Source organism: Mobula hypostoma, chromosome 11 (assembly GCF_963921235.1).
Source record: "Mobula hypostoma chromosome 11, sMobHyp1.1, whole genome shotgun sequence".
In the NCBI taxonomy this organism is placed as follows: Eukaryota; Metazoa; Chordata; class Chondrichthyes; order Myliobatiformes; family Myliobatidae; genus Mobula; species Mobula hypostoma.
Window position 1 is genome coordinate 110,210,936 of NC_086107.1, and position 24,272 is coordinate 110,235,207.

The window sequence follows — 24,272 nt, forward strand, 5'->3', positions numbered from 1 at the left end:
GGCCTTGATGACGAACACTGCATGTATTCTCAGTACAGGCGCTCACACAATGGTCTGAACCCACTTCCTCCCCTCTCACCGTTTAGAAAGGCATTCATCTGTTGAGTCTACTTTGATGCACAGCCACGGCATCTGTAGTAGTATTCGTTATCTGTGGTGCAGTCACTAAATGGCAAATGGGTGAATGCTAACTCCTACTCTAGCTTATGTGTCTCAATCCCATTCCGGAGATGTAACATTCTGGTGAATTTGGGGATTTCTCAATTGTTGGGGGACGTTGAACACCAGAACTACCTGCAGTATATACGATTTTGATTCTGTGCTGAAGAGCAGTTCTCCATGATCTCACTGATGTTTGTAGTACAAACTACAGAACTGAAAATGGATTGTAATCAAGTGTTAAAGGTAATTTTATTATCGAAGTAGATACAATTGGCGTTCATAGTAGGTGCAAAGATACACAATAGAATCAATGAAAAATTACACCAAAAAACAGGCAAACAATGTGCAAAAGAAGGCTAACTCTGCACGCAAAAAAATAAATAAACAAACAAATAAATAAACAATACGGAGAACATGAGTTGTTGAGTCCAGAGGTTGTGCTGTGACTAATGGCTAATATGAGCGGAGCATAACTTGAAGATGATTGGAGGAAAGTATAGGGCGGATGTCAGAGCTAAGTTCTTTACACAGAGTGGTGGGTGTGTGGAATGTGCTGCCTGGGGTGATGGTGGAGGCAGATACGTTACAGGACATTTAAGAGACTCTTAGATAGGCATATGGATGATGGAAAAATTGGGGGCTGTGTGGGAGGGAGGGATAAAACGTAAAGCCAAGCAATAGGTGAACATCTGGACAGCTGCTACGTGACTTGAGTGAGGGGGTAGCTGAACTAATTGAAAACAAATTGCAGAGCATGGTTCAACATGCTATGTTAACTTTATAGTGAAACTCCCTTGCTTTGCTGAACCCTGCTGTGGCAGTTATGGTGGCAACCTGTGGGGGAAGAAGAACTTGGTTGCACAAAGAGTGAGGTATCACTCCCCTGCCCTCTAGAAGAAGTATAGTTGGGAGCAAACACAACCACTCCACACTTATGGAGGAGCTGCACCAACAGACTGTTGCGGCAATATTGGAGACAGAAGAAGAGACGAGGCTTTGCAGTAGGTAAGTATTATATTGCTTAGATTCCCTTGAGTACAGAATAAATTGATTAGTGCTTTAAAATTAATTGTGCTTCCTCTGAGTTCTCTTACCACCAGATCTGAATTGAGTGTAACAAGGCGTTGGATTGATCTTGGAGTGGGTTGAAGGGTCAGTGGGAAGATCTTGTAATTAGAATGTAAAATTAGACATAGGTACTTTCAGGCTCACAGAATAAGAGATTAATGATTTGTACTGTTGTAGCATGAACAAAGTCACCAGAGAGATGTAACTGGAAGATATGAAGTAGTCTTTTATTCGACAAAAGGAGACACAGCAGGCATCATATTGAAAACTTTTTGGAGAAAGAGGCCCGCTCGACCCAACACTACATGACATTTTATATGCTAAAGATGAAAGGGCAATTCTATATTTACAATGTATCTACAATGTTTTCTTTAAACCACATGTAACTCTCACCCCCTGCCCCCTTCGCCTTCACACTCTAGACAATGTTAATTAATGTCTGGCCTTTCAATCAACTGCTGTTTCCAAAGCTCTAGGATCCCATTGTCCAGAGCTGCATTTAAAATTTAATCTACGTCCATATCCAGATCTGAAGTTAGTTGCTATATGTCTTAACACCAAAACTACCGTAACAGTACAAAGGTTGACTCTGGGCAGAGAGGCTGATTAGAGATATAGAACATAGAATGGCACAGCACAGTACAGGCCCTTTGGGCCTCACCCAAATGAGGCAAATTTCCAATGTTGATTATGAAGTTGATTAAGAAAAGTTAAGACCACTTAATGTACGATATTCTGAATTAACAAAACAGCTTCGCCCCTTTAATATATTCTGTCCTTGCCACATCAGCACTTGGGAGCATGTTCCATGTTGGGAAATGAGAGTTGTACTTAGTGACATGTACATACTACAGCTTTGAAAGGTGTAGCATTAAGGGGAAGCCATGGTTCAGCCACATTGGTAATGAGTGAAGGCACATTGTCTTTGAAATTCCCTCTTCAGTGAGCTCACCACTTCTGCTAATGTCAGTGACATCAGGAGAGGCAGTTGCAGATTCATAGAAATTAAAACTATTTCTACAATTCATTCTTGCAGGGTGGTGAATGAAGTCTAGGTCATGATCCACTTCCATTGTTTGACTTGTGAAGATAGCAGCTTTGTTCCTCTGGCTCAGAAGTATGTTCTGTCCAGAAACATTTTGCAATTGCTGCAGCTGTTGGGTTTGGAACTTGCAAAAGTCTTAGGCATGCTCAATTTTTTGTTTCAGATGTTTAATTTGTGCCTTCTGCATTAATGTGTCAATAGAAAAGAATTTTAGATTTCTCATTCATTTTCCAAAAAATTAAATGTAAGAGAAATATTTGTATTTAATTGAAGAAAGTAACATATTAAGTAATATGCCACTCTTCAAATAAAATCTTGATGCCTCTGTAGGTATATTGCACACTACATGATTAATCAAAGATAGAAAACAGGTGCTAATGATCAATGACGCAATGAGCTGAATGAACTAACCAATTCTTACGTCATGGCAAATGTGAGCAGAGCAACAAGACAAGGTGGTCATCCTGCATCAGCAGTCTCTCTCCCAAACAGGAATTCCAAGATGTGTTGGCCAAGTTCTTCTGAAGAAGCACAAATAAAAAGGTGAGGTTGAGAGACCAGAGACACAGTGGCTGCCATGGAAACAGAGTGCAGCAGATGAGAGATACTGTACGTCAAACTGATGTTCCTTCTAAATCTGAAGTCGTCCAGCACTTATCAGTTCTAAGCTCACAGAAACTACTGGAACCCAAGTACACCCCTCTACAGTCTGGAGAAGTCTTGTCAGAAGTGGTCTTCATGGAAGAGTTGCTGCCAAAAAGCCATTCCTCCAAGTGGAAACAAAGCCAAGAGACTCGCCTACACACAAAAACATCAGCTCTAGGGAGTTGAACAGTGGCAACAGGTGCTCTGGACTGACGAGTCAAAATTTTGAAATTTCTGACTTAAACAGGAGGCAACTTGTCATTGGAGGGGCTGGAGAGCGTGACACGGATGAGTGTCTACAGCCAACAGTGAAGCACAGCGGAGGTTCCCTGCAGGTTTGGGTCTTAATTTTTACAAATGGGAGTTGGTGAACTGTTCAGAAATAATGGAATCCTTAATACTGAGAGGTACAAGCAGATTCTCATCCACCATGCAATACCATCAGCGAGGCGTCTTGATCGGTCTCAATTTCATTCTGCAACAGGACAATGACACCAAATGCATGGCGAAGGTCATAAAGAACTATATTTTTATGAAAAGAACAAGGAGTTCTGCAACAGATGGTATGGCCACCACAGAGTCCTGATCTTACATCAGAGGCTGTCTGGGGTTACCTGGAGAGAGAGTCAAAGTCTGCAAAAAGAAGAGGCAAGTTCTCCAAGATGCTTGGAACAACCTAACAGCTGATTTTCTTATAAAACTGCACGACAGTGTATCAAAGAGAATTCATCCAGTTTTAAAGTCAAAAGGTGGTCACACCACATATTGATTTGATTTAGGTTTTTGCTGTTTACTGCTCTTTATAGTATTTTTTTGATATTTAGAAACTTTTCATTATTTTTGAAAGCATCTTCATTTTAGATCTTTTCCATGATACTAAAACTTTTGCACTGTACTGTAATAGGGAGAAGCAACAATTTGTTAATACATTCAATATTACAGACCACTAACGTTCAAAATGAATTATTACACGTCAGTAGGGTGTGGAAAACACCTAGTTGCAGATCTGCAAGATGCATCTTCCTTGACAGCATAAGAATCAATTCAGCCAGTAACAGAAGCACATTGAATATGCTGGTACTATTCCCTATCATAATTCTATTATTAGGGACAGATTACATGTTAATTTCAGCAATTCTGAAGTCAAATGAACCTTAGAGTATATAAACCCTAGAATGTAATTTTCAATTAAAACAATGAAATGTATTGAAACAAGGGGTTGGACGAACTTGGCGCAGTCTTTCATTGATTCTATTATGGTTATTTTTCTATAATGGATATAGTGAGTATGCCCACAAGGAAAACAATCCCATGATTGTACATGATGATATTTATGCACTTTGATAATAAATTTACTTTGAACTTTGAGATCTGATAGAGGTTTATAATATTACAAGAGGCTTACATAGTGTAGACGGACAATATATTTTTCTGAGGATTAAATTATCTAATACCGGAGGGCAGTATTTAAAGTGTGTGTGTGTGTGCGTCGCATTTCAGAGGAGATATGAGGGGCAAGACTTTTTTTAAACACAGTGATGGATCCCTAGAATTCAGGGCCTGGGGTGGTGATAGACAGATTCATGAGACTTTAAAAAAAAAATAGGCACATGAATGTGAGGAAACAGAAGGATATGGACATTGTTAGGCAGAAGGCATTGGTTGTCCATTTGATTATTTATTTAATTTGCTTGACACAACATTGTGGGCCGAAGGGCCTGTTCCTGTGCTGTACTGCTCTATGTTCTGTGTGTGTGTATATATATCCCAGTGGATTATCGGCACCCAATTGCCCACCATTGAGAACATCTACCATAAACGCTGCCTGGGCAAAGCATTATCAAGGATGTATTTCACCCTAACCATGGACCTTTTACTCTCCTCCCACCCGGTAGGTGCTACAGGAACACACACAGTGGTATGGCAAAAGCTTAGGCACCCCTGGTCAAAATTTCTGTTACTGTGAAGTTAAGTGAGTAGAAGATGAACTGATCTCCAAAAGTCAAAGTTAAAGATGAAACATTCTTTTCAACATTTTAAGCAAGACTAGTGTATTATTTTTGTTTTGTACAATTTTAGAGTGAAAAAAAGGAAAGCAGCACCATGCAAAAGTTTGGGCACCCCAAGAGATTTGAGCTCTCAGATAACTTTTAATTAGCTTGTTAGGGCTATGGCTTGTTCACAGTCATCGTTAGGAAAGGCCAGGTGATGCAAATTTCAAAGCCTTATAAATACCCTGACTCCTCAAACCTTATCGCAACAATCAGCAGCCATGGGCACCTCTAAGCAGTTGCCTGGCACTCTGAAAATTAAAATAAATGTGCCCACAAAGCAGGAGAAGGCTATAAGAAGACAGCAAAGCATTTTCAGGTAGCCGTTTCCTCAGTTCGTAATGTAATTAAGAAATGGCAGTTAATAGGAACGGTGGAGGTCAAGTTGAGGTCTGGAAGACCAAGAAAACTGCTTGTAGGATTGCTAGAAAGGCACATCAAAACCCCCGTTTGACTGCAAAAAACCTTCAGGAAGATTTAGCAGACTCTGGAGTGGTGGTGCACTGTTCTACTGTGCAACGACACCTGCACAAATTTGACTTTCATGGAAGAGTCATCAGAAGAAAACTTTTCCTGCATCCTCACCACAAAATTCAACGTCAGAAGTTTGCAAAGGAACATCTAAACAAGCCTGATGCATTTTGGAAACAAGTCCTGTGGACTGATGAAGTTAAAATAGAACATTTTGGCCACAATGAGCAAAGGTATGTTTGGAGAAAAAAGGGTGCAGAATTTCATGAAAAGAACACCTCTCCAACTGTTAAGCACGGGGGTGGATCAATCATGCTTTGAGCTTGTGTTGCAGCCAGTGGCACGGGGAACATTTCACTGGTAGAGGAAAGAATGAATTCAATTCAATACCAGCAAATTCTGTAAGCAAATATCACAGTGTCTGTAAAAAAGCTGAAGATGAAAACAGGATGGTTTCTACAACAGGATAATGAACCTTAACACACCTCAATATCCACAATGGATTACCTCGAGGTGCAAGCTGAAGGTTTTGCCATGGCCCTCACAGTCCCCTGACCTAAACATAATCGAAAATCTGTGTTAGACCTCAAAAGAGCAGTGAATGCAAGACAGCCCAAGAATCTCAAAGAACTAGAAGCCTTTTTGCAAGGAAGAATGGGTGAAAATCCCCCAAAGAAGAATTGGAAGACTCTTAGCTGGCTACAAAAAGCATTTACAAGCTGTGATACTTGCCAAAGGGGGTGTTACCAAGTACTGACCATGCAGGGTGCCCAAACTTTTGCTTCAGGCCCTTTTCCTTTTTTGTTATTTTGAAACTATAAAAGATGGAAATAAAAAAGTAATCTTGCTTAAAATATTGAGATTATAACGTACAATTTATATTTCAAGTATGCTAATACCCATTCCATATTTAATAGGCAAGGTGTAAAATATTGGACTTGAAACTTGCTTGGGAAGTTCTAGTTTCAGCAGCTTAATTGGGGAAATACTACATCTTGTATTCATAATGTTCAAATTAGGCAACAAGTATCCAGTTAGTCAGAGACAAACACAAATAAACAGAAGAATTTAACTCTAGAAAAGATGACACATTTTACTCCAGTCCTGGGCCACCCATGTTGGAATAGCTGTGGATGAAATGCCAGATGAAGTTTGATGCAACTTTGGCTCTCAGCCAGCCAGCCTCGTGTCTGCCCCTCCCGGGCTATGCCATTTGAAATTACAAACAACAATCCTTTTCAAATGTGTGGAAGATTCAAGATCCATTGTGATACTCTGAAATTGTCAGGAAGAAATCGTGCCCATGTAACATACCAATACACACATGGACATGCATGCACACACGAGTGAGTGTGCACACGCGCACACAAAAACCTGAGAGGATTAATGGGATATCTTCTCCATTTTCTTGTCCACCCTGATACCTCACTAGGAATACAAAGACTAATCTCAGCATCTTTGTAACTGCTTTATTGAGATCCAGTGGAGAAGGACAATGCAAGACTCCTGTGTTTGTCAATCATCAATGCTGCCAAGTGAACCAGGAGGCAGATTTTCACACAACCAGCATGTGTAACTTGGGCTCCACATATGTGTATTCATTATGAAACTTCATAATTTTTCATAAATTCTATTGTATTTCATTTTCCTGTAAATCTCTGCAAGAAAGAATCTCAAGGCAGTATATGTTGATATGTACGTACTTCGATAATAAATTTACTTTGAACTTTTGAGGGCAGTAATTAGAGATATATGAGGAACTGGGCTGGACGTGGAAGACTAAATTGGAAGTTTCATTTTAGTTATACGCAAGAGAGAAGACCACATTGCTAGTATCTTTATTTTCACACTATAAACTTCAGATTTTTGTGAACAAAATTTCACTTAAAAGTCGCATCCAGGGCAACACAGCATGATGCCACATTTCTGAAATACAATTATCATGATCTTGCAATTGACCGTATACTAAGTGTAAACTAAAGAATAATAATATAAAAAAACCAAAAAGCAATACAATTACATTCAACCTGTTCCAGCATTTCAGTGTTTAATCCCTCCCTGGGAAAGAGATATCTCTCACTATTTATTACAAATATACTTTTCATGTTTTTATTGTTGTACCCTTTGGCTAGAAGGCTGCATAAATGAGTAAACAATGTAATAAGTTATAATTTTCTCCAAGTAAAATGATACAGTGAGGCACACTTTACTGGTGTTCAAATTGTTTAATCTATTCCCGAGACCCGCAGAGGAATATTCATTGAGTGACATCAGTTGCCCAAGCTCCACTGATAATTCTCTTCCCCAACTGACTTCACCTGCAGACAAACAGGCGTCCATTCCCCTTGCACCAAGCAGTGCTCTTTCCCAGTAGATGCTTTACACTGCAATAGGTTGTAAATCCCCTGCCATTCCCCTTAACTGCTGGAAGACTTTTCTCCATTGACCACCTACCAATCATTGCTGGCCATCACATGGCCAACCATTATTTGCTCTGGATCTCTCCCTATTGTTACTCAATATGGCCTTGGGTCCCTCAAAAGGTACTGAAGCACGCTGGAGCATGGATGAGGGGCCTCAATCTCAATTGAAATAGTACAGCCCGCAAAACAAGTAACAATTCGTGCATAATATCATTTTTAATCCTGTATGAGGTCAGTGTCACAACAGCTAATCGACTATGGCCATTTTGAAGAAGTTTAGTTGAACTATGGTGTTTTAAGGTTCTGCTCAAATTAGATTGTTTCTAAATACACAAACAGCAGCAATCATCTGGCGAGGCTGTTGGCTGGCCACTGCCGCCCTAGGGATGGGGATAGGGATAGGGGAGGGACTGTATGTGATGCAGGTTAAATTAACAGCCATAACCCAATTCAAAGGACCATTCTTTGATTAAATTAATGTAAAATTTTAAACTTTATTAATGCTTTACAACAATAACCAACTTTCAGTGCAGGAGCACAACTTTGTCAGGTGTGGTATTGAGAACTACTTGGTTCATCCTTGTGTGTACCAGATTTTGAGTCGGCATGTTTGCACCACACCAATGTCACTGTATAACAGACAGATCAGACTTTCACTAACAGAATTGTGCCGACAGGTCTTAAGCAGTTCTGATTTCCATATCATAGAGCTTCAAATAGAAGGGGTTTATAATACGGTAGTAGTGGGCATCTGGTAATTTAAAAAAAAACAGGTATGAACTCAACCAAAGGCAAGGGACTCGCCGAAACCACTGCAGCGAGAAAACCGCAAGGCGATCCGGGAAGAATTTGAAAACCGCTCAGCACAAGCACCGTTTACTCGCTCCTGCTAACTAATCTGCCCCTTCAAAGAGCATGGAAACACTCACCCCCAGGATGGCAGGATTTGTGCTTGCTGACTTGAGATCAAGTTCGAAACGAAAGATTTGATGCTCGCAAGGAAGAATATATACAACATAGTGGCTTTAATGGGAGAGCAGGATTGAGATTTACATATACATATATATATATATATTTATATATCTTCTTAAAAAATTCATTATACCAGAAAAGTGGTACTGATGAAAAAAGGTTCTCTCAAAGACTCACTATCCAGTGAACACATAAGGTACTTCTTTCACACTGATTAAAAATATATTTGAGAATCTTATTTGTATCTTCTGAACCAACAGGTTGCTCTGATAACACTTCTAATGCAGGCATTTGGCAAAAACCATAGAATCTGTTTTTATTCGCCACCGTATTACCCAAAATCCCTTCCCATCAAAACACAGTAAAGCAACTCAGTTTGAAATCTTACATGGTTTCAATAATCTGACTGGAAAAATAAAAGAAAGGGGGTGGGAGGGGTCTGACATCTTTGCTGAGGCTCAATCAGTCACAATGCCTCTCTGAATCAAGTATGCAGTCTATTGCAAGTTGCATTCATTTCAGGAGTATTTCAGGCAATTATCCTAGTCACTGCTGATCAACTTTCACTGCTTCTCAAAGTGATAGAGGCCGCAGTGAAAACAATTGTAAAAAAAAATTTTTAAAAAACACAAAAAGTTATACATGTACGAATCACTTTAACAGTCTGCATCATTTGTCACATTTAGGAATGTTTCTCTTTAAATGTCGACCCATTGAGAACCATAGAACGAGCTGAATAATTCCACTGTAGGTGACGCCTCATTAAAGACCCTACGAGTCACACACCTCCGGTCAAATAGAGTCTGCAGCGGAAAGAAATGCAACTCAGAGGAGGAGTAAGCAGCACATCTTGGTGCAACATCCTGTATTTATTGTGCTGCCTAATTTATACCATGAACCTCTTTGTATATATACAGTGTAGTGTACACAGGTACTAATCGAGTCAGAGACATCTATAGAAAAACTACAACACGTCATGCATGATGTAAGAAAAGAAATGAAAAAATATCGTGATTCTTTTTGTTGATTTTTGATATTAATTACCCTGTGTCGACATCACATCAGTCGACTGCGGGTCACAGAAAGGTCCATATCGGCCGTAAACGTCCTTTGCTCGGACTGCAAAGTAGTACTTGCTTCCAGAGACAAACTGGGTAAGAGTGCAGGCCATGGGAAGGGGTAGTGCCTTCACTTCTCCTATCTTCTTCCACTGAGATGGTGTGGTGGTAGCTGGATCTTCGTGGTAGGCGTAGAGATGATAACTGTCCACGGGGGCACAAGAACGGTCCACCTCCAGAACACTCCAGGACAGGACAATTCCGTTTTGGCTCTGGACACGGGCCAGCTTCAGGTGGGGCTTCTGGGGCGCTGAGGTGTTGGCTGCCTCTGGTGGTAGCCTCTGTGGTGCTTGGGCTTCAGGGAGCGGTGCTGGGTGGATAGGTCGTGGAGGATCCTGCTGCAACGTAAAGGAGACAGGTCATTTCCAGAGCCCGAGAAAGCCCACCCATTACTTAAGTCTGATTCTTAAATCAAATCATACGATGCAAGACTTCAGAAAACTACAACACCAGAACAAGTATGATAGAATGGGTGCATTGGAATCTTTGTATTGAGGGTCACGTGAAAATTGGGAAACAAAAAGTGTAAGTGCTGGGATCTGAAAACAAGAAGAAACATTCAAGAACTCAGCCACTCAAGGAGCAGCTATCGAAATAGAAACCAATCAGTGTTTTGAATCAGGCAGCTTTCAAAGTCCAAAGTTCAAAGTAAATTTATTATTAAAGAACATACGTTAAGTCACCATTCATTTTCTTGCAGGCATTCACTGTGGAACAGAGAAATACAATAGAATCAATGGAAAACTATGCAAAAAGAAAGACTGAAGAACTCCTTTCACAGATGTGACTAGTGGTGTTCTACAGGGATCAGTGCTAGGCCTGTTGTTGTCATCTATATTAATGACTTGGATGATAATGTGGGAAACGGGTTCAACAAATTTGCAGGCACTACCAAGGAAGGCTGTTAGGATTTGGACCAGTTGCAAAAACGAGCTGAAAAATGTCAGATGGAATTTAATGCAGACAAGTTTGAGGTGTTCCAGTTTGGGAGGACATACCAGGGAAGGACATAGGGCATAGGGCGTGGTAGAAGAGGGATCGGGGAATATAGGTTCATAATTCCTTGAAAGTGGCATTACAGGTATATAAGGTCATAAAGAGAGCTTTTGATACATTGGCCTTCACAAATCAAAGTGAGCAGAGGAATTGGGATGTAATGTTGAAATTGTGTAAGACATTGGCGAGGCAAAATTTGGAGTACTGTGTGCGGTTCTGGCCACCTACAGGAAAGATGTAAGTAAGTACAGAGAAAATTTACAAGGCAGAAAAGTAATATTTAATATGCTGTATTGGTTAATACATGACCCAATCCCTCCACCTGACTCTGATGTTTTTTTTGATTATTACAGCGCTGCCCTCCTGTGCCTTACCTGTGAAGGCCGGTGATGTACCGTGAACTGAGGCATATTCGGCATCATTGGGATAGAGATCACATTGTTGACGATATACGAGGTTTGTGGTGGCCGGACTGACATCCCTGCTGACAGAATACAAGACTTTACTTTGAGTGTACTGAAAAGAAAAAGAACAAATTGTTTACTTTTTAAAAAAATGTTTGCACAATTTGTTCCTTTTTTGTCCATTGGATGTTCGTCAGTCTTGGTTATGAGTTCCCCCCCCATTGTGTTTCTTTGTTTCGTGGCTGCCTGTAAGAAGTTGAATTTCAAGGTTGTATATGGTATACATACTTCAATAATAAATGTATTTTGAACTTTAGAGCTTTGAATGATGACTGGCAGGATGATGGTGAGCTGTTGGGGTCGATGTACAATTTTTCAGATTCTGGCCACCTGACTCTGAAGTGAAGGTTTTTGAATTCTCACTCTCAAAGCATTCAACACCCTATTTCCAAAGGAACTTTAACTATTATCTGTGAGGAAAAAGTTTAAAGATTAGCTTTTACTTGCCACATGTATACTGAAACACGCAGTGAAGTACACCGCATGTGTTGAGGATGCACTGGAGACAGCTTCGTAATGTCGCCGTGCTTTTGGCACCATGTCCACGACCTACACAAAGTGCTGGAGAAACCCAGCAGCCCAGGCAGCCGATGTCCCAGGCCGAGACCGTTCATCAGGACTGATGAAGGGCCTCTACCTGAACTGTGAGCTCTTTATTTCTCTCCATAGATGCTGCCTGACCCACTGAGTTCCTCCAGCATTTTGTATGTGCTACTCTGGATTCTCAGCATCTGTAGAATCTCTTGCATTTATGCCACAATTTACAATCCTAACCCATATGTCTTTGGACTGCAGGAGGAAACAGGGGCACCTGGAGGAAACCCACATGGTCACAGGGAGAACATACAAACTCCTTACAGACAACGGATGGAATGTCATAAGCTTGTTTACCTAAAAACAGAATATTTCCAAGGCAGGAGGAAAATGGAGTTAAACACTGTAGATTTTCCTTCGTTTTTCTACGAGGTTAAAATGAACTAAGGTGATCCTTACCACTGACAGGAGGCTGAGGACTGGGCTGGCGGACTGCCTGGCTCTGTGTCGTTACAGCACGCACTGCACTGTGACTTTGGTATGCTGGGGACGATGTGTAAACTGCAGGGTTGGTGCTTCCTCTTTGGAGAATGGCAGGGGGAGGTCTGATGGGTGCTTGTGACGTGGGCGGGGGCATTTGAGGACGCTGATGCGGCAGAATACTCTGATTTGATTGCCCTGTGAACAGAACACATTGAATATTATGCCATATCTGATCCACGTATGCCAGCATTCTTAAGAAACACTCACACATTTATTGATTTTTGTGAACCCTCCCTCTTCTCCACATTCCCCATTCTGGCATCCCTCCTCCTTCCATGGCCCTCTGTCCTCTATGATCAGATTCCTTCTTCTTTAGCCCTTTACCTCTTCCACCTATCACCTACCAGTTCGTACTCCTTCCCTTACCTCTTATTCAGGCTTCTTCTCCCCTTCATCAGGACAGGAAAGGAAGGGCTTCAGCCCGAAATGTTCTCTGTTTATTCCTCTCCATAAATGCTGCCTGACCTGCCAAATTCGTCCAGCATTTTGTGTGTGTGTGTGTTGCTGGAAGTGGTCTATTATTGTTACATGTATGGAGATACAGTGAAAAGCTAGTCTTACATACTGTTCATACAGATCAGATTGCAGCTAGAGCAAAATAAAACAAAAACATTGAAGAATTAAGTGTAAAAGCTACTGAAAAGGTGCCATGCAGGCAAACAATAAAGTGCAAGATCATAAGGAGGTAGATTGTGAGGCTAAGAGCCCACCTCATCAAACAAGAGGCCTGTTCTGATTACAGTGGGATAGAAACTGTCGAGCCTAGTGGTCACTGATTACGTGTAAACCAATGCTTCAACTGGTTCACATTTGACCATAACAACCTTCCTTAGGTTCAGACAGTAATAACTGGTGTGATGAAACTAATCATTACAGAAAGATCTGAACCTAAGTCACCTCGCCCCACCCATTTAATCTGACTTTCATTAGATCACGGCTGATCTGATCTGCAAGTTCCTGCCTGTGTCCCATCATCTCAGCTCCCTCATAGATCTAAAAAAAACCTGTACATCTTTTCCTGAACATTAGGAAGAAACTTCTCTTCATCTCTTCCTTAAATGCACAATGCCTTATTCTGATTCTATGCCCCATAGTTCTGGATTCCACACCCCCCACACCAATAAAAGGCACCTTCCCAACACCCACCCTACCTAGCCCCCCCTTCAGAATGAACTGCTCTCATTCAACTGTACCCCAGCAGGTGGAGGTCATCATTCCTGAGAATATACTCCCCTTACCTCACAGGAATCAAGCTCGTAAACCGTCTCAAATGCAAGTGGTAACGCAAGCTCCTTAAGTAAAGGCCAAATCTGTAAATTGTAGATTATGGGTGCAATCTCACCAGTATTCGGTGCAATCTACATTTTCCCAGTTTATTCTTTGCCTTCTGCCTTCTCCATTTTCTGTCTGAACACCAATTCTAATTCTTTTCCTTTCAATTGGACACTCTTAACCTTTCCAGTTAACTACAGATAGATTTTTTTCCACATTCTGTATCTCAATGGAATATATGTTTGCTCAGAACGATGAAACATTTCCTTCAATGTTAGCACTTGCTATCTGTCCACCTTAGCTTCAATTTTCCCAAACTCTGATAGCCAACTTTGCCTTCATATCGTTCTAATTCCCTCTAGGTTTAAGATACAGGTCACTCTAAAACTGAGCATGAAATTTTAAGTTATGATCACTCTGCCCCCAGGAATTCCTCAACTATTAATAATCCCACCTCATTTCACATAACCAGATCTAAATAACTCGCTCCCTGGTTTGCTGCACAGAAATCCTGAATGGACTCTGTTCTACCTTTGCAAATTTGCTTAGATTTCCTTTTGCAAAAATTAAATGTCTACCATTATTGCCATATTCTTTAAAAAAAATCCTGACTTATATTCTTCCTACAGTACACCTACTGCTTAGGGCTGGAAGTTTACCTATATCAGACTTTTCTTCTTCCTGCTGTTTTCTTATCTGCAACCTGGATACATTTCACCCCTTTTTAACAGGACTAAAGAAAGGAGAGGGCAAACACTTAGGGAGTCTTTCACAACATAGAAATCATTCGAGCTCGAATGAAAATGCCACAAACAGCAGTGTGACTGTAGTGTTACTCCCATGTCACTCAATTAGCCACTCCCACATGGAAGGAGTTCACATACTGAAGAAGCAGTGTATTCAATAAAGTTCAGCTGAATATCCTGCATATTGGTGTCCTGGTTTGCTCTGCACTCTCCCTCACCGTTGAACACAATAATGACAATGGCCAAAGAACCTCTTTCAGGAATTTCTGTTTAAGGAACAAGAATTCTCCTGTTTTTTTTTCTTCACGTTGGGATTATTTGTAGCCACACATTGGGATCGATTACCTGGAAATTCAGCTGAACACATATTTTATTATTTTAAAGATCAACATTATTTGTCACATGTACATAGAAATATACAGTGAAATGTGTCATTTAAGTTAAATTAAATCAGCAACGATTGTACTGGGCAGCCCGTAAGTGTCGCCATGCTTCCAGCAGCAACATAGCAAGCCCACAACTCATTTTCCCTAACCATACATCTTTGGAATGTGGGAGGAAACCAGAGCACCTGGAGGAAACCCATGCGGCCACGGGGACGTACAGACTCCTTACAGATGGTGGCAGGAATTGAGCCTGAATCTGACAGCTGGTGCTGTAAAATGACTACACTAACCACTATGCTACCGTGCCGCCCTGTGGCTTTGAAAAATGAGGCAATCAAATATTTGGAATGAAACATAATTACAAACATTTCTGCATTGCTTTGGAAAATTATCAGGATACTTCTGTGATGAGTTCACCCTTGTGCACTATAAGGTTTCTGTGTCAATAGCGCAGAGGATGGACGTCATTCCTTATGAAACACTCATATTGCAACAAGACTCGATCAACGGGGAGGCAAACTGTAAAACCAGCTGTGTTGTCAATACCTTGCATTCTTCAGGTCTTCACTTTCCTAAACCAGCATAATCACAATCCACTCCCATTACCTCTCATCTGCAGCAGACAGAACACCAGCACTCCGAGAGAACCTGATCTGTTGCACCTCACGCCTCCTGCTTCTGACTACCCACCACGACCAGAGGGTGCTAGTATCTTAACCATTTCTCTTCATCATTTGCCTGATACTCCTCTCACTTTAACCTTCAAGAGGTTCTGACCTTGAACCTGTGGGACTGAAGTGTGTAGGGGAGTAGGGCAAGGGGAACAGGGCTATGTAAAGAAGCTATTGACACCTCACTCCTAATCCCAGTAGGATGCACTGGAGTTTTATCGTAAATTCGCACACAAAACCAGATACGTTTTTTTTAACCAGGGTAGAAATGGCTAAGATGAGGAGGCATAATTTTAAGGTAATTGGAAGCAAGTATAGGGGGACGTCAAAGGCAGGTTGTTTTTTTTTTAAAAACACAAAATGTTTTTTCACAAGAGTGCATGGTGATAGAGGCAGATACGTTAGGAGCATTTAAGAGACACTTAGATAGGCATGTGGATGATAGCAAAATAGAGGGCTACGTAGGAGGGAAGGGTTAGATTGGTCTTAGGGTAGGTTAAAAGATCGATAAAACAACTATGGGCTGAAGGGCCTGTACTGCCCGTAGTGTTAGAGAGTCTGTTTCTATGTTAAAACAATGAAACAATATGGGGGCATCTCAATAACATCTTTGTAAATTTTGGAAGTGTAACTATGACCCAAGATTTAAAATTGTTTAATGCCATTTCCTGTACAGAAGTGTAAGGAGAATGAAATAATTGTTACTCCGGATCAGATGCAGCACAAAAATCCCACAAAAGATAAAGAGCACAATAATAATATTAAAAAGACACAATAAATATAAATACATAAAATAGCTTATATACATACACTGATTGTTATGTTCATAAAGTGACACTAGGACAAGTGCCAGCACTACTAAGCAGCCTCCAAACCAGCCAATTTTCTGTCCTACAAATGCCAAGACGAGATCAGAAACTTGTATTTAACATTAGGATTCAATACCTGCTAATACTCTACCTGCAGACACACTGTGCACACTGGCAGTCTGTACTGTTAACCCGATTGTGCCCGTGCTGTTCTGGCTTGCTGGTAAGTGGGATTGTGTGGAGGGCAGCTGTGCAGAAATCCCCTGGGAAGCAGCAGGAGGTCGAACCTGGTTTTGGACAATGGGCAGGGGTAGCGGAAGCTGGTTCGTTCCTTGGTTAATAGGCTGATTGTGTTTCCTGGCACCTAGTCAAGATAAAAAGTATGCCAAAGTAATACAAGCCTATGACATATCACCACATCCACCCATAGAGAGAAGCTTAGAACACTTTGAATGGACATATTTTTTCAGTAATAGCATCCAGGTGCAAGCTCATTTTAATTTCAGAGATACAGCACTGTAACAGTCCCTCTGGCCCAATCACACCCATGTGACCAATTACCCTACTAACCGTGTGTCTTTGGAGTGTGGGAGGAAACTGGAGCACCCGGAGGAAACCCACACGGTCACGGGGAGAACGGACAAACTTCTTAGGCAGTGGCAGGAATTGAATCCCGGTTGCTAACACAGTAACAGTGTTATGCTAACCACTACGGTACCATTTCACATGCAATTTCAGCCAGATTGATATCACATTTTGCGTGCTCAAGGAGTAATTTTAAGATGTGCAGGACAAGTTTCTGTTTAGACAGAGTGCTAGGTGCCTGGAACGCTCTGCCCCCGGGTGGTGGCGGCAGGAGAAGTAATAGAGGCATTTAGATAGAAACATAAACATGAAGGGAATGGAAGGATATGGATCACAAGCAGACAGACATGATTAATTTGATTTGGGATCGTGGTTGGCAAAGACATCCTGGGCCAAAGACCTATTCTTATGTTGTAATCTTCTAAGTTCTGCCTACACAGCTCCTATGTACTGCTCAACGGATTAGTTTTATTTTGTTTGAGATGAATATTTAAGAAATCTTCGATGAATACTGTAAATATTTAACTTGCTTTCAATGATAGGAAATGATTTTCTACATAGTGTGTCTGCTGGGACTTATTGGACTAAGTGGCCAAAATACCTAGAGTGCTAATTGATAAAAAAAAACTGCCAATTTTTATTACTGCAATACTCTTCTAATTTATATGATAAACTACATTACCGGGACCAGGCCTAAAAAATACACTTAGCTAAAATAAACCCACCGAAGGGATGGGTATTCTTTCTGAGGGAAATTCTGTATCAGAATCAGGCATGCACCAGGAGTTTGTCACAACTGCAACTGATGTTTATAGATTACAGGGGAGAGTCATGCATCACTAAATACAGGGAGCTGCAAGAGGAAGATGGTGGAAGATTGCAAGGGTCCATACCTTGTGTCGACATTTCTTCTTCATCGTCACCAGTCAGGTCAATAACAGCTCCCACGTCACTTCCTCCTGTCTTTCCACTCTGAAAGAAAAAACTGCTGTTTTGCGATGGGATTCCTCGAGCGGCAATGGACTACACATCAACATCTGCTCACGTCACTATGCAGAGACCTCTGAGAGATGTGAACCGTGACAGGTGAACTGTCCTCTATGGTTTCACATTTTAAGTTCTGATAAGTGACCATTTTATTCCATGAACTTACAAGTATTGTGTTGTAGATTGGAACAAATATCTAGAATGATCTATTGACAGATTTGAGTGCTGAAAATTGTATGGCTTACCTGGTTAATATCATTAAATAAATTTGCAGAAATGTTTGGGCATGTTTGTGGCTGAAAGACGGGAACATTTTTTTATAGAAGAGATTACAGCATGGTAACAGACCCTTTTGACCCAATGTACCCGTGCTCCCTAATTACACCTCATATGACAAATTAACTTTCTAACCAGCACGTTCTTGGAACGTGGGAGGAAACCCACATGGTCACAGGGAGAATGTACAAGCACCTCACAGACAGCAGAACTGAACCTGGGTCACAGGTGTTGTAATAATCCGGTTTCTGCCTTATCCCCATAACCTTTGAATCCACTATCTTTAAGAGTTCTATCCATCTCTTTCTTGAAAGCATCCAGAGACTTGGCCCCCCACAGCCTTCTGGGGCAGAGCATTCCATATATCCACCACTCTCTGGGTGAAAAAGTTTTTCCTCAACTCTGTTCTAAATGGCCTACGCCTTATTCTTAAACTGTGGCGTCTGGTTCTGGACTCACCCATCAGCGGGAACATGCTTCCTGCCTCCAGCGTATCCAATCCCTTAATAATCTTATATGTTTCAATAAGATCCCCTCTCAGCCTTCTAAATTCCGGAGTATACAAGCCCAGTCGCTCCAATCTTTTGACATATGACAGTCCCGCCATCCTGGGAATTAATCTTGTGAACCTACACTGCACTCCCTCAATAGCAAGAATGTCCTTCCTCAAATTTGGAGACCAAAACTGCACACAGTACTCCAGGTGTGGTCTCACCAGGGCCCTGTACAACTGCAGAAGGACCTCTTTGCTCTTATACTCAATTGCCCTTGTTATGAAGGCCAGCATGCCATTAGCTTTCTTCACTGCCTGCTATACTTGCATGCTTGCTTTTAGTGACTGATGTACAAGAACAGCTAGATCTCGTTGTGCTTCCCCTTTTCCTAACTTGATTCCATTTAAATAATAATCTGCCTTCCTGTTCTTACCACCAAAGTGGATAACCTCACATTTATCGACATTAAAGTGCATCTGCCCACTCACCCAGCCTGTCCAAGTCACCCTGCATTCTCATAACATCCTCCTCACATTTCACACTGCCACCCAGCTTTGTGTCATCGGCAAATTTGCTTTAAGTGAGAGAAATCTCACCATCAAAGTCCCATGAGGTCACAGTCTTTATTTTGCCCACATCCAGCGAGAGACACCCAACCTCACTCATCAGGATCCTCTCAATACCCTAGTAGCCTTTGCCTTTCGTATACAATGCGGTGTGAAGGGAGAAACACAACTGTTAACTACCACGGCCACTGAGTGACCTCAATCTTTCCTGTGAATGGAAATTTTAGGGTTAAGTTTGCTCTTGTTTAGAATGCAGAGGGAAACTTAACTGCAAATTTGCAGGCAGTACAAGTGGAAGTGGAAGACAGGCTGCGGAGAGTAGAAATAAATTACAGAGGGATATTCATAGGTTAAATGTAGAAAACAGATTGTTATTTATATGAAGAAAGGCCACAGAAAGATGCAGCACAGGTTTGTGGGTTACTGCACAGGAAACACAGAAAACTGGCATGCAAATGCAGCGGGCAAGATGGACAGCTAATGGAATGCCGTCTTTTACTTTCAGGGAGTTAAAGACAGTAAGTTTTACTACTACTGTATAAGACACTATTGAGAGTACATCTAGAGATCTAAAACTACTTTTTTAACATCACCATTCATATTCCTTCCCTCTATACCTGTGACTTTCAAAGACTTGCTCATACTGTCTACAACTAAACAAACATTGTATTCATACTACCAATGTCTCCCTTATAACTCCTTTATCAGCTGTGCTGATACAGCTGTAATCTGGCACCCTATCAGAAGCTGCTGCAAGTCTATGCACATCACATTAAAACCGGCTGAACGGGGTTTGCCCTCACAATTCTGTGCTGGCTTGCCGTATTTCATCCACTCCCCTCAATTAATCCCGTTGTGGATCAATATTTTTTGAACCAAGTGATTAGTTGACGGGCTTATCCTTGGGTGGTTCTTTTTTAGGTCCTAGACTCAAAGGAGAACCTAGGACTAGAGACAGCAAAGACCCTGAATAAGGGGTTGTCCAACTTAGGCAGAGATGGGGTAGAAAGACTTCTCTCAAAGGGTTGAGTGTCTTTGGAATTCCTTACCCGAGAAAGTAAAGCAGGCTGGATACTTGAATCCATGATACTGCTATCTACCTCAGCTTTAAATAAGTAATGAAATCGAGGATTATAGGGACAGGCTAGAAAACTAGATGAGGGAAATTGCATCAGTCATGACCTTACTGAATATCAGAATAGGCTTGAGGAGGAAAAAGGCCTCCTCTTGTCCCTATTTATATTACATTAAACTGATAGATCTTCAAGTCTGCAGGCACATATCTCTTAAAACTCAGTGGTGTTAAACATAGGTGCTCTATTTTGGGGCGTCATATTGAAAATGTTTTTTTTTGTAGGAAGAATGGAAAATCAGAATATTGATTCACTGTAGGTATTTGGAGGGATCTGGGTGTACTCAAGTACAGAACCAGAACATGGCCACAGAAAGACAGAAGTTCAGGTATCTATTGCATAGCAGAGGAGTACAAACATGGGTAAATCTTACTGCAATTCTACAGGGCACCTGCAAGAGAACTGCATATTTTTTTTGTCTTTATATCCAGGACAACACAAATTCATCTTGGAGCTGATGTAGCACATGTTCTCCGAAATGTTACCTAAAGGATAGTTTCATGAACTGTTTTTTTCCATGGAGTCAGCAAGATGGAAACAGAATAATAGATGCTGAGAGTCCTCCTCCTCTAGCTGAAGAACCTAGAACCAAGAAGCTTTTGGTAATGACTATCTGGACTCTCTTTACTTAGATGGCTTATGATCTGCAATTCTCCACTTTTCAGATTCATGGTGACTTAGTTGCCCAGTAATATACATTACTGAGAGCAACAGTCTTTTTGGGTATGTCTGGAAAATGGACCAAATTTGTCATAGTCCTACTAAATGGATCAGCAAACTTAAGAGGTCTTTGAGCTAATCTGCTCTTAATTCTTATGCTCTTAGACATTCATACCTCTGACCACCTGGGTTATTGTTTCAAATTTCATTTGACACCAAAGATATCATATGGATGCATAGGGTTTCAAGATGGGTTAATAGTGGGTTATAAATGTGATACCAAGGATACTCCACTGATCAAGAACATGGCTTTTTGAAGAATCAATGTCTTTTTTTAAGATTACAATACATTGGTGGTACATATCATGGCTGGTTTCCCAAAAAGGCCAGTGGATTTTCTGAATTTATTGTGCCAGTGTAATATATTTGTGATCTGTGTCACCATACACAGGAATTTCTTTGCTCCTTGTTCATTATTAAATTTTCCATCATTAATGAAGTATCCCATACTGTTTTGCTTGGATCCAAATTGAATGTAATCAAATCAAAATCACTGATATACAGGGTGAAAAAGCTTGGATCCCTGAAGAATAAATTGTGCTTTGTTCTGTCAGTGAGGAAACACTTTTAACCCTACTGTCCCAGACTCCAAACAGTTACTTACTGTAGGTCTCTTGGTGGCCTCCCTCACTAGTCCCCTTCTTGCACAGTCACCCAGTTTTAGAGGACGGCCTGTTCTAGGCAGATTTACAGCTGCGCCATATTCTTTCCATTTCTTGATGATTGACTTAACTGTACTCCAAGGGATATTCAGAGATTTGGAGATTTTCTTGTATCCATCTCCTGACTTGTGCTTTTCAATAACCTTTTCGCGGAGTTGCGTGGAGTGTTCTTTTGTCTTCATGGTGTAGTTTTTGCCAGGATACTGACTCACCAGCAGTTGGACCTTCCAGACACAGGTGTAGTTTTACTACAATCAATTGCAACACCTTGACTGCACACAGGTGATTTCCATTTAACTAATTAAATGACTTCTAAAACCAATTGGCTGCACCAGTGATGATTTGGTGTGTCATATTAAAAGGGGGTGAATCCTTATGCAATTAGGTACTTTGTTTTACATTTGTAATTAATTTAGATCACTTTGTAGAGATCTGTTTTTACTTGGATATGAAAGAGTCTTTTTCTGTTGATCAGAAAGCCAGATTAAGTCCATTATGATTCAATGTTGTAAAACAATAAAACATGAAAACTTCCAAGTGGGGGTGAATACTTTTTACAGGCACTATACACAGGAATGGCTTAAAAACAATGAAGTTAATGTACTGGAGTGGCTAAGTCAGAGAGTCCAGACCTCAATCCAATTGAGAATTTGTGGGGCTGTTCACTCATGATCCCCATGCAATCTAGCAGAGCTTGAGCAGTTTTGTAAAGAAGAATGGGGGAAAAAGTACAGTGGCCACATGTGCAAAGCTGTTAAGGTACCTAACCTCTCAGATTCAAGGCTGTAATTGCTGCCACAGTTTTGTCAATTTTTTCAGTCTTGGTTTGTCCTGTGTTTTGTGATATCACACCAGAGGAAATAATGTATCATTTCTTAATGCATGCATTACTAAATGACAATAAAAGAGGACGTGTCTTCATAATCCATCATCTACTGAATACTGACTTGAAGGAGGTGAGTAATCACACAATCAAATATTTAGTGTTTCCAATAATTGTAATAAATTTAGACCAATTTGTAGAAATTTGTTTTCACTTTGACATAGACATTGTTGTTCATCAGTGTCAAAAAACCAAATTAAATCCATTATGATTCAATGTTGTAAAACAATAAAACATGAAAACTGTCAAGTGGGGGTGCATACTTTGTATAGGCACTATAGCTTTGGCTTTATGCTTGGGGTCATTGTCTTGCTGAAAAACAAATCTTCTCCCATTTAGTTCTCTTGCACACTACATCAGGGTTGCCTTGTATTTTGCTGCATTCACTTTACTCTCTACCTTCACAAGCCTTCCAGGGCCTGCTGCAGTGAAGCATCCCCACAGCATGATGCAGCCACCACCATGCTTCACAGTAGGGATGGTGTGTTTTTGATGATGTGCGGTGTTTGGCTTACAGCAAACGTAACGTTTAGCCTGATGGCCAAAAAGCTCAATTTTGGTTTCATCAGGCCATAGAACCTTCTTTCAGCTGACTTCAGTCTCCCACATTGCTTCTGTCAAACTCTAGCCGCGATTTCATTTGAGTTTTTCTCCCCGCCCCCCAACAGTGGCTTTCTTTTCGCCATTTTCCCAGTGAGCTGTGACTGGTGAAGCACCTGGGCAGCAGTTGTTGTATGCACAGCCTCACCTATTTCAGCCACTGAAGCTTGTAACTCCTCCAGAGTTGTCATACAGTAAGAAGTGTTCCCTGATTTACACCACAGAAAGGCAACTTGGACTACCACCCCCCTTAGACGCCACTGTATTACAGTGCTCCCTCCAGTGGTTTCTCACTGTGGTTCTGACGAATAGACATCCTGAACTGTTAACTCTGTCTCTCTCGCTCTCCACAGTTGGTACCTGACTTGCTGAGTACGTCCAGCATTTCTGCTCTTATTTTGGACCTGCATTTTCCTTTAATGTTCTTGTAAAAAACACTGGGCTGCTACATTGGTGAGACTCGCTGTAAATTGGGGGATCACTTCATTAAGCACCTCTGCTCCATCCGCCAAATGCGGAACTTCCTGGTGGTCAAATACTTTAAATTATGATTCCCATTCTCATTCAGACATGTCAGTCCATGGCTTCCTCTTGATGTTGCCTTCAAGGTGGAGGAGCAATATGAACCTGATGGCATGAATATCGACTTCTCCTTCCAGTAAAAAAAACCTCCCCATTTCTTCTTCTATTGCCCACTCTGGCCTCTTACTCTTCTCTTCTCACCTTCCCTGGTGCCTATCCTCCTTCCCTTTCTATGGTCCACTCTGCTCTCCTACCAGATTCCTTCTTCTCCAGCTCTTTACTGTTCCTACCAATCAACCATCAACTTGTAGCCCTCTACCAATCAGAATCTTTTTATTCTGGCATCTCCCTGCCTTCCTTTCCAGTTCTGAAGAAGGGTCTTGGCCTGAAATGTCGACTATCTATTCATTTCCAAAGACGCTGCCCGACCTGCTGAGTTTCTCCAGCAGTTTCTGTGCGTGTTGATTT

The 24,272-nt window shown here is 41.1% G+C and overlaps 1 protein-coding gene across 15 annotated transcripts in view; it reads right to left on the reverse strand.

The window, feature by feature from the left end:
• Positions 1 to 427: 427 nt before the first annotated feature.
• The window catches only part of LOC134354103 (activating transcription factor 7-interacting protein 1-like), a 154,098-nt gene continuing 130,253 nt past the window's right edge, over positions 428 to 24,272 (reverse strand). For 10 of the 15 annotated variants that reach the window (XM_063062876.1, XM_063062866.1, XM_063062877.1 and 7 more), the window contains 6 exons: positions 21,742 to 22,023; positions 17,855 to 17,933; positions 16,513 to 16,740; positions 12,409 to 12,627; positions 11,326 to 11,435; positions 428 to 10,293 (listed from right to left, as the gene is read on the reverse strand). In XM_063062876.1, coding sequence (XP_062918946.1) covers positions 9,874 to 10,293; positions 11,326 to 11,435; positions 12,409 to 12,627; positions 16,513 to 16,740; positions 17,855 to 17,933; positions 21,742 to 22,023 — 1,338 coding nt within the window. In that variant the 3' untranslated portion in view covers positions 428 to 9,873. The remainder of the gene's footprint in view (positions 10,294 to 11,325; positions 11,436 to 12,408; positions 12,628 to 16,512; positions 16,741 to 17,854; positions 17,934 to 21,741; positions 22,024 to 24,272) is intronic. The other 5 variants (XM_063062869.1, XM_063062867.1, XM_063062868.1 and 2 more) reach the window with 5 other exon arrangements.